Source organism: Myiozetetes cayanensis, unplaced genomic scaffold (assembly GCF_022539395.1).
Source record: "Myiozetetes cayanensis isolate MyiCay16 unplaced genomic scaffold, myiCay2020 scf20-37, whole genome shotgun sequence".
Classification (NCBI taxonomy): domain Eukaryota; kingdom Metazoa; phylum Chordata; class Aves; order Passeriformes; family Tyrannidae; genus Myiozetetes; species Myiozetetes cayanensis.
The window spans coordinates 7,631,618-7,642,343 of NW_026087412.1; the positions used below are offsets into that span (position 1 = coordinate 7,631,618).

The 10,726-nt window shown below is 42.0% G+C and overlaps 2 protein-coding genes across 8 annotated transcripts in view; both read right to left on the reverse strand.

Moving 5' to 3' along the window:
• The window catches only part of LOC126641279 (acyl-coenzyme A synthetase ACSM3, mitochondrial-like), a 70,934-nt gene that overhangs the window by 11,569 nt on the left and 48,639 nt on the right, over positions 1-10,726 (reverse strand). The window contains exon 1 of one of the 3 annotated variants that reach the window (XM_050317800.1): positions 8,851-8,901. The exons of the other annotated variants lie outside the window; for them this stretch is intronic. The gene's annotated coding sequence lies outside the window, so the exon portion shown is untranslated. Of the gene's footprint in view, positions 1-8,850; positions 8,902-10,726 lie in introns of those variants that run through there. 3 annotated transcript variants of the gene reach the window in all.
• LOC126641277 (acyl-coenzyme A synthetase ACSM4, mitochondrial-like) overlaps positions 176-10,726 on the reverse strand; it is a 59,263-nt gene continuing 48,712 nt past the window's right edge. For all 5 annotated transcript variants that reach the window (XM_050317795.1, XM_050317797.1, XM_050317793.1 and 2 more), the window contains 13 exons: positions 8,562-8,815; positions 7,566-7,776; positions 6,870-7,077; positions 5,901-6,044; positions 5,469-5,625; positions 4,831-4,910; positions 3,768-3,891; positions 3,473-3,553; positions 3,235-3,336; positions 2,246-2,373; positions 2,037-2,136; positions 1,290-1,409; positions 176-665 (listed from right to left, as the gene is read on the reverse strand). In XM_050317795.1, the coding sequence (XP_050173752.1) occupies positions 579-665; positions 1,290-1,409; positions 2,037-2,136; positions 2,246-2,373; positions 3,235-3,336; positions 3,473-3,553; positions 3,768-3,891; positions 4,831-4,910; positions 5,469-5,625; positions 5,901-6,044; positions 6,870-7,077; positions 7,566-7,776; positions 8,562-8,762 (1,743 nt within the window). In that variant the 5' untranslated portion in view covers positions 8,763-8,815 and the 3' untranslated portion in view covers positions 176-578. The remainder of the gene's footprint in view (positions 666-1,289; positions 1,410-2,036; positions 2,137-2,245; positions 2,374-3,234; positions 3,337-3,472; positions 3,554-3,767; positions 3,892-4,830; positions 4,911-5,468; positions 5,626-5,900; positions 6,045-6,869; positions 7,078-7,565; positions 7,777-8,561; positions 8,816-10,726) is intronic.

The following is a 10,726-nucleotide window of genomic DNA, read 5'->3' on the forward strand; positions in this document are numbered from 1 at the left end:
TGTTAATTGTGCATAATTTGCACCTTAACCCAAAGCACTTTGGGACTTCTTTTTCTGTGTGTTAACCATTTAAGTAGATCAGAAATTCATCAAGGTGAAGAAAAGCATTAAAAGAAAGTGTCTTTCCACTCTGAAAGCATTTGAGAATGTTACAGTAATAATTTTTGAATGTCAATTAATTTTTGATACCTCAGGACAAACATTATTTTTATTTTCAATTTCTCATTTACTTGTTATTATCAAAATCTTGTAGTTACACCTATTTTTTTAAGGAAGCTGTTTATATAAATTCCAGTACAAAAATTAGACCTTTGTATGCTCCTGGGTGTGTCCTTTCCCTCTCCCATTCCACACTCTTAATTACTTGCACCGTCTGCCTTCTGCCTATCTGTAGGTCAATGGAAGAAGTGGTTCCAATACCACACATCCTCAAGCCACGTGTGTGTTTTCTCCTTTTTCTTCCATAGCTTGTTTTCCTAGTCCTCTGGGTCATGACCATATGCCCATTGTCACCTGGTATGACCAGTACAGATGATGGAGATTTTCTCTCCCTCGTTTCCAGATCACTCTCACCCTTGTCATTCTCTTGCCCACTCTTTGTTCTTTAGAACCTTTCTCTGGATTTTCCCAGTAGCTGTCTTTGGCAGATCTTGAACAAACTCCACCTGAAAGGCAAAAATTCTCGCTTGCAGCCAAACACTTTCTGGTTAATTTGCCATGTGCAAAGAAAGACACACATTTATTATGGCTGGGGGCAAAAAGATGGGAAGCTGCCCAGCATGGTCTGGGACAGTGAAATTCCATATTACACACTGCAGTTGACACCACTTGTAGGGACAACTACCACAATCCCAAAGAGGTGAGTGCTTCAGCTGTCAGGATAGGGAGCTACTGGTGTCTTTCTTGGAGTAAAGGGGTGGATTCCAACCCCACTGATGCCAGAAGGAATTTCCCTTTTTCTTTGGCTGAGAGTCTGAACAGAGCTCAGGAGGAATGATTAAGTTCAACATCTTGCCCACTTGAGCTGCTGGGAAAACCCCAGTGTTCCATGAAAGGAAGACTGGACTCTGATGAAGTCAAGTCACTGACCATTGCCTCCCTTTGGGTCCTTTTGAGCACACACAGCGAACCCAAAGCTACAGCTGCAACACACCCTGTCATCTACTCTGGTTTTATTTAGCTGTTGTTGGAGTGTTTGCCAGAATGCAGCTGAAAAGGAGCTGAGGGAGGACCAAAAATGCTCAGTTTCTGGTACAAGGAGAAGCCCTGTCTTTTGGGGCTGTACTTACCTTCCTTGGATACTTGTAAGGTGCAGTCACTTTCTTGACATGCTGCTGAAGCTCCTGAGTTAATTTTTCTGGATCATGTGATGCAAAAGCAGGAGCTAAAACTATGAAGGCTTTGACCACCTGTGTCACAAAAATTAAGGGATTCCATTAGCTTTCCGAGGTGGGAATAAAGAGATACATTTCTTGTGAAAAGGGAGTGTCTAAATTCAGAATGCAAAAATTTGAGCTTTTTCTTTAAGTTGGCTTTCCTTGGCTGTTTATTACAGAATGGTGTGTTATGAAGGCTCCATTCTGCAGTAGAGAATATTTTTTTCCCTTTTTCCACTTTTTCCCCCCTTAATTTTATATCCTATTAAAGCTGAAAATCTCATCCCAGTTGCTCAAACAAATGTTGCAAAGGTGAAAAACATAAAGCAAAAATAGAATATTCCAGATGTCATGGCCACCATGCACTTAGTGGCAAAAAGAAGAATAATCCAAATTCCACTACTTAGAGAAAAAGATGCCAAAATAAGTCTGAAAAGTCATGTCTCTTTTCCCACATAAATGCCACAAACAAAGAAATAATTCTGAAATTCCAAGATTGGTCAAGATATGGATTAAAAAACATTGTTGTCAGCCCATTTAATTTGAAAAATCTTCAAGATGTTGAATTCCAAGAAAGCCTAGGATGTATAGGGAACTTGAGGCTTACAATAAAGGGCATTTCTTTCCACATCTTTGTTTTCTATTATTATTTCTTTTTACCTCTCCTCGAACTGGATCAGGGCTGCTGACCACAGCTGACTCTACCACTGCTGGGTGTTGGATTAAAGCACTTTCCACTTCAAAGGGGCCAATCCGATACCTGGGAGAGAGTGAAGATCTGTCAGCTGCAGCAAGATGGGCCAGTCCATTGGTCTTTCCAGGTTGCATTTGAACAAGCAAACGATCACATCTAAAAGTACCTGACTTACCCAGCAGAATTAATGATATCATCATCTCTCCCAACAAACCAGACGTATCCCTCTTCATCCATAATCCCTCTGTCCCCAGTGACATAAAAATTTCCACACACAGAGGCAGCTGTTTTCTCTGGATTATCCTGACAACAGTCAAAAAATGTATCTGACAGTGAAACATAACACACTGACTTCACAGCGGTGCTAAAAATGAACAAGAAAATTATTTGAACAACCTCAAAATGAGTTTGTTCAATACTATTTTGTGTCTTCAACTAAAAGAAACAGAGCAATGTCAAAGAGCAGTTTGGTGGTAGAAATATGTGAGGGGAGAAAGAAGCACTCGTGTACGTATAGATTAGTGCTTTAGGGAGAAAAGGCTGTGCTGTATCTAAATTCCCATCCATCACAGCAAATGACTAAAATTTGTAGCCCCCTGTCTTCTAGGAAATGATTTTTCATTGCATGGAGGTGCCACAATAACATCCTGTCTAAGGAAACTTTTTACCTTTAACTGTCAAGAACAAGACTCAAATGAGGTGATCTGCAGGAAAAAATTTCATTCTCTACACTGACCGTAGGTTCCCCAGGAAAAACACGTTGACAACAGACATAGTTAAACCCTGAAGCAACAATACTGAGCCTAAAAAAGTTTTTTATCACACAGTGTGCAATTACATTATACAAGTTGTTGTTTGAGGATGCTACAAATATCCAAGTATTATTTGGATTCAGAAGAGGATTAGACACAAAGATAGGTCTCCCAGAGCTTATTCAATATGACAGTTGAAATGCTGTGGACAACAGGTTTGCCTGATTCTACTCTTTTCTTAAGAAAATACTGCACCTCAGCACCACCACACAACCAATCAGGCTCAAAGTCCTCCAGTGAGACCCACTGGAGATCTTGGATGAAATCCTGCTCCTGGCATAAGTGAACAGAACTTTGCCCTGGGTCTGCCCTGAGTGTCTCAGCAGGCACAGGCACAGCAGCTCAGGCTCACCAAGTACTCCGAGAACAGGCAGAAGGGCCGTGTCGGCTGGACTCGGACAGCAATGCTGCCCTCTTCTCCTGCAGGCAAAACAGCCCCATGGTCATCTATGATCTGCACAAAGGACACATCATCATTCCTTTGGTTAGCTCTGAGGAATGAATCTCTGTTACAGCACAGTGCAGGACAGGGAAGGGCCGCAGACAGCATTCCTTCCTCACCCACCCCCAACTGCACCGCATCGACGTACCTGCACGTCGTAAGGGGGAACGGCTTTTCCCAAAGAGCCAGGTTTGATTTTCATTCCTTTCATGTTGGCACAGATTGTCACCTGCATAATAGATTTTTATCATTTTTTAAATTTTTGCATCATCTTGAACATTTTATTATTGTTTGCATTAGACAGGACATGACTTTGTTGTGACCAGGGTTGAATCAGGACCAAAGTACTGTGATTCTAAAGATCATCATCTGGGATGTGAGCTGGGATGAAGTAAAGATGATGAAGGGATCTACTACAGTAATTTCATTTATTGCAAACGTACTGTTTCGGTCTGGCCATAACCTTCATGGATATCCAGCCCTGTCTGGATTTTCCACTTCGCCATCACTTCAGGATTGAGTGCTTCCCCTCCAGATAGACAGTGCTTCAGACTCGTGAACTTGTAGCTTGAGAGGAATAGCAAATGAAATAATTTTTTTAACTCCTGAGAAGAGCAGTGCGTGGCCTTAACTGAACAGCCTCCCTTGGCTTTCCAAGTAAGTACACATAGAACTTCACAAGTTTCTTGGAAATGACAATAATCATCCTGTTATACAGACCTTGACTGGACTCCTAGATTGCTTGTGTTACCACTGGAGATAAAGTGGTTACTCTGAGTCACTAGAAGTAGGTTTGTCTGCCGGCACATGAGTGAGCAAATGTGTTTTCTTGGAAGGGCTGACATGAAAGGAGAAATCTAAACAAGCGCATCAGATGTTTGCAGGATGCTGAATTACATACCAACATCCAAGATAAAATAAACACTGAGAATTTTATAGAGCAAAAGTAAGCCTGAGCTCTCTGCTAAACCTGGGTTGATTTTTGTCAGGATGAAAGATCTACGTGAGAAGAGTAAGTACCTTACTGAAGATGGCAGAACTCCTTACAAACCACTTCTCACAAGCTGAGTATTTTACACAGTAACAAACTGATGCAAACAGCTGCCAAATAACTCTCAGGACATGAAACTCCTCTTACTGCTCATTTCATTCTCAAGTATATGAGAACAACTTCACTGTACTTCACTAATTCCCTGATCCAATGCTGCCTGAAACTTGACTTAAATTTAAATTATGAACAAAAAGTTCAGAGGAAGGGACAACTTAGAATAATCTCACTTATTTCCTCTGTGTTGTCTTTTCAAAGACCCAGCCGTGAAGCCTTAGTGGCCTATGGTGTGACTAGTTACTCTCATATTTCATAACTCAGCTCTGTTTCCTTAAAGCATGTTTTGCTAATTAGATTTCCATTAACTGAAAAAAAATTAAAAATAAGGAACCTGAAGAACTAAACAGCCAGAGCTGTCACAGCATTATATCCCAGCCTCCCTCCTAGCCCTGCAGTACCTGCTCAGATCATGCTGGACCAGCATGCGGTAGGCAGTGGGAGCAGTGCAGAAGGTAGTGATGGGGTATCTTGAGAGAGTCTAGAAAAAGAGAAAGTTATTTTGTAGAAAGAAAATGTAATGGTGGGTCAGACCTTGTAAAGGTGCAGGTGATTAACACAAGAGGCCAGTGTTGAGGAGAATTGGTCATCTGACTGGTTTTGCAAAGTGCCTGAGAGGAGGAATAGGCACTCTGGCCAGTAACTGAAAATTCAGGATAACAGCGCCCTAATGTTGGTCTGTGCCATATTCTGGTTACTGGTCCATTCTCACACTGGGCCCAAAGCAGCTGGAAGCCCATACCTGAAGTGATCTTTAGTCTCAGTATGGGACAAGATAGCAGTGATTCCATCATTTTTATATCCTGCATCTTTCACCAATTCTCCTCTACATTGAAGCTGTGTCACATGGCTTAACCAGGAGTGAAAATACTTGTTCCTCTAGCTTACTGGGCACCAAAGGAAGGGAAGATTGCTTGGAATGTGGGGAGTACTATCCCTGCTGCTACAGAGGAATGGCACCCATGTACTGGCACCCAGCTTGTTTGCTTCAGTTGTGTGAAAGGGAAATAAACCTCCCAGGATAAAACGTTATGCTTACCTCTGCCATAACTGCTGGCTTAAACTGTGGCATGTGGTGTACAAAGACACAAGATCCACAGATCCATGGTGCAAAAACACTGCCCCAAGCTGCTTTTACCCAGCCAGTATCAGAGGTATTCCACATTATATCTGAAGAAGTCAGGTTCATCCAATGCCTGATGATAAAACAAAGATGTAACTTCCAACTCAGAATGCCTTGGGAAAGGCATCCTTTGATTTTCATGAAAATTTTCACTCTTTAAGAAGCATACTGAGCCTTCCAGAAGCTTTTAAAAATGAGGGTTTTACCATGAGAGGGGAAAGATGAGGTAGAGGCAAGATCCTCCAGTCACTGACTGCCTGCATTCACTGGAGTTTTACGGTCACATTTTCAATGTAATGGGGATCACGTCACTTAATGAGGACACTGGGAGCAACTCCAAGGTAATACCTGCCACTGGTTGCAAATCCAATGCCATAACTGCTGTGGGACTGCACCACCATTTTTGGAAAGCCTGTAGTTCCACTGGTAAAATAGATCAGCATTGGGTCTTGACTTCTTGTCTTGACACATTTATGGTCAGCAGATGCCACCCTTCAGAAGAAATAGTACATTACAGTCACTACATGCATTTTTCCACCAAGGAATCTGCATTTCTAAGGTTTAGGAGTTAAAACAGGAAAATAGCCCCAAACTGTAGGATCTCACTAAATAAATAGTTGCAGTAGTTAACACAGGCAAGAGTTAGAGAACACATCTTGCTCGTAACAAGTATGCTCTATATGCCATAACATTTAAGATGTGAGCACCTACAGTATATTCCAGTGACTTTATCTGCAACTGTTTTCCAAGGGCAGTCAAGGTCGTTCTTATGGAACATCAGGCAGATGCAAAATCAGCTTCTGCCTCAACACATACTGACTCCCAACCTGAAATCAAGAGTGGCCATATGGAGGCTGTCATGCCAAGTAAGCTGGCCTTATTACTAACAGTATACCATTTATGTTCAAGAGACTGATGAACAATTCAGATCCTCTGGACTACCAAGAAATAACTGAGCACCAAGAGGTGGCAATGGATATTTTAGCATTGAATCAAGAGGCTCTAGAGAAGACAAGCACAAAACAACAGATTAGTACTGTGTGTGCTTGTCTCATGATCTAAGTAGAAGCAGAGAGCGTCTAAAAGTTGGAAGTGTGTGGAGTGAAGGGATGCTGAAGGACCTGAATTTAGGTCCTAAGAACTGTTAGATGAATCTGTACCTAATGCAGTGTAATCACACTGCACTGAGCTGAAAGAAGGATGAAAAATGTAACTTATTTGTGTTAAGGAAATGAACTCCAAAACTCAGCAACGTCACCTGACTGGTGCAGCCTCCTTCCCCCCACAGGGATGAAGGTCGAACAACTGGATACTCACGCAAGGAGTTCTCTGAGGTTCAGCCACCCAGTCCTGCTTTCTTTGCCTACAATTAGTTTACTTTTCAGAAACTGGCTGTCAGGCGCAACAGATTCCACTGCAGGTGCCAGTGTGTCACTGGTAATGATGCATTTGGCCTTTGAAGCTTGGAGTCGGTATAAGATGTCTTTGGCTGTTAGTTGGGATGTTCCTGGAATAAGGACAATTCCTGGAAAAAGCAACGAGCAGTTGAGAAAACTCAGCATTTCTCCAAGAATACTTGATCTTGTCTATTTGATGCTGAATTGTTCCATCAAGGACAATTAGCAGTTTAAAAATGCAATGGGTCAAATCCTTCCTAAGAATTTGAAAAACTGCAACAGCAGAGCAAAAAGGATTGTATTGAATAATTAATCCTTTAATCATATAGTTAGTGCATTAAAACTGTCCACCCAGATAATTTATCTGGTCAAGGCTGCCCTTAGATTGTAACCATTCAACCTTCACTGACTTCCACTGCAGATCCAATTTACCTGGACCACATCTGTCCCTTTGGTTCCTGTGTGGGTGCTGCCAATTCTCCTTCTGTGCAAAGCTGAACTCTACAGGTCACAGCAGAATATTCCTGCTTACATTTGCTCCCCATTAATTTTGCACATTGCCTGTATCTTCTCTTTATGTCCTGTCTGCATCCAAGAGGTCAGTGAGGTCACTCACCTGTTCTCATACAGGCTACATTGAGGAGCCACCACTCTGGGACACGAGGCAGAACTGCTATAACTCTGTCTCCTCTCTGCAAACCACATGCCTCAGAAAGTACATTGGCTGCCTTCCTGGAGAGAAATCCCAGCTCTTCAAAGCTCCACTTCACCTCCTCTCCCTCCTCATTTACCCACCAAAAAGCTGGATTTGCTGGTTTTCTTCCATCCTAGAACACAACAGAAGATAGTAAAGTAAGAAGAAAGGCCTTAAAAGATTTAATTTCAAAATAAAATAACTCCAGACTAGGCACATTATCCCTGGTAACTAGTGTCTCAGAGTGATACCTATATTTCTGATAAGCCAAACAAAATGGTACATTCCACTCTGCAGTTAATCTACCCAGTGTCCATCAGGAAAACTGATTTGTGTCATCTGAGTTTTGTTCCAGTGTGTTCTGGTTTTGGCTGGGATAGAGTAAGCACTGCTTAGCAACAACTAAGTCAAGGACTTTTCAATTTCCCACGCTCTGCTGACAAGGAGGTGCACAAGAAGCTGGGAGGGAGCACAGGCAGGACAGCTGATCCAAACTGCCCAGAGGGGTATTGCACACTACAGAACATCCTGCTCAGTGTAATCTGGGGGGAAGTTGCTCAGGAGGTACCAGTCACTACCTGGGCACTGTCTGGGCGTTGGTCAGTGAGTGGTGAGCAGTCGTGTTGTGCATAACACGTATTTCTTGGGTTTTATTTCTCTCTCTCTCTTTCTATTGTCTCCAACTGCTACTGATATGATGATGATGACTATTATTACTATTATATGTCATTTTATTTCAATTCTTAAAATGTTCTTACCTCAACCCATGGGGTTTACCTCTTTTTTTCCTGAGTTTCCTCCCCACCCCCCTGGGGGGTGTGCGTGTGTGTTCATGTGATCCAGGAGCTCTGGGGTACTTGGTTACTGGCTGGGCTTAAACTACAACACAATGTCTATAAAGGAAAAGAAAAATACTACCTTTTCCAGTTGGGACCACTCATCTAAGACATCACTCGCAAAGTTGAAATATTCTGGCAGTTCCTTTTTACACTGATTTATAGAATCATAATGGGAAATAATCTGAGATGTCAGAAGCCTCTTGTATCCATGGAAGGGTCTGCAAGGTGACCTGAGAATCTGCAGACACCGAGGAATCCATGATTTAATGAACGTTCTCATGATAAATGATGCTTTATCAGACAGGAAAAAAAATCAGCTAAGGAATCAGTCACCTGAAATGAAAGAAAACACATTTAAAACTAACCAGGTATTGGATACTGTCTTGTTTATGATATTGGGTAAATTAATGCAAACCTGGTTGAATAAATAGGTTGTTTGTGCACATCCTCATCTTCCCCTAGTATTTTATGCTCCTCCTTATCTGTCAAGGACATTGTTCACTGCTTTTTCATTAGAATCTTTGTTCTCCACTTTGTTAGCAGATGAATGTTTCTCATATCTCATCTCTAAATTTCACTTACTAGTCCTTTTTTTAGATATCTGTCTTAATTCCTGTAAATTTTATATTTTACTCTGCCTGCTTACAGAAATAAAATGCCATTAGTTGTTAAGTGCTTTGAGGACAGTATCACCTTGACTTAAAAGGGTGTCTCTAATTATGCTATGCCTTAAATATGCACTAGATGGCGAGTCATACTGCATTTATGCACCAATAAAACCGATGAATCCCTGAAATATTTCCTGGTGAGTTCTATTTTCTTTGGGGGCATGGAATAAACACAAAACAAACAGTGGGTGAGCACGGGTGAAATGCCAAAGAGTTCCATTTGCTCTGCACTTCAGCTGGAGTGTGCAACTTGGGGAAGGACACTTGTCATAAAACAAACTTGCAAAGAAAATGCCAATGCTTCCAACTTCTCCTCATGTTTCCTGTACAATATACAGGTGTAGTGTCTAAAAGAAAACACTGTACTCCACCAGTTTCAATTTTCTGTTCGGTTCTACAAAATCCCACTCCTTTCCTCACTGCAAACTGTCCTGGCAGGATGGACTGTTGTATGATCCTCCTTTTACAGTAGTTTCCTTCCAGGACACAGAGGTTAGAAGCCCCTTCCAAAATAGTGCCTATTTCCTGGCTTTCAGGAGGGATTTAGGTTGTCTGCTATTTATTTCAGTGGCAGAGAGGGGAAAATCAGCTCTCTGTGCAAATGGTTCTGCCATCCTACCTGTGCTCTGGGAGCCTTGGGCTGTGTTCTGAGCTTGCAACACTGCCTGTTCAGATCAAACAGGCCTTGATGGTTTTAACCTGTAATTCTGAAAGATGATTTTTAACCTTACTAGGATGTTACTTGAAAGGCATCTATGGAAAAGAGCCTGTTATGAAGAGAAAGAGACCACAAAGTCAAATGGGAGACTCTTATCTTTCTGCCTTTTTTTTTCCTCCTTTAGTACCTGATTGCTGAATCTGTATTTATGTGTGATCTTATCTTGCAAGCAGCCTGAATACACAGCTCCCTCTGATTTCATTAGGCACCCTGTACAAGTACTAACAGAGCACATCTCAAGGTGCATTTACAACCCAAAGCCTCTGAGACTTAGGAAAGAGTTTGCTTGAAACACAGCCCCACTCGCACCAGGCATGAAAACAACCTGAACTAAAGCAACATGTCACCAAAGATCCTTCACCCTCCAGTAAATGGAGGCTCCCACGAACACTCCTTCCTTTTAGTGGTACCCTCCTGGATAGAAAGGCTGCTAAGGGCATGAGGAGCGAAGCAGCACTTGCTACTCCTTGAGAAGGAAGAGTGATTGTTGGAGGAGGCCTCATAGTTCACAGGCATGGCTGATAGTTATCCAAAGATGAAATACTGCATTTAGTCCCTTTGGTTTATTGCATAGATATTGTAGCTGCATGAGATTGTGCTACCATTGAAAAACCAATGGTTTAACCCACAAAGTAGTATCTTCCTTGAGTTACAACTTGGCACTTATGTAGAGAGGGGAACCTCACAGACAAGACACTGAAGAGATGCAGATATTAAAATTACATATGCAAAACAATAAGAATTCTTCCCTGGCTTCAGCACACTCAGTCAGATCCACAATCAGTAGCTCCATAAGTGCAACAGACAACCCTCAAATCCTGCCCCAGGCACCTCACCTTGTTGCTTTGTCTGCAGCCC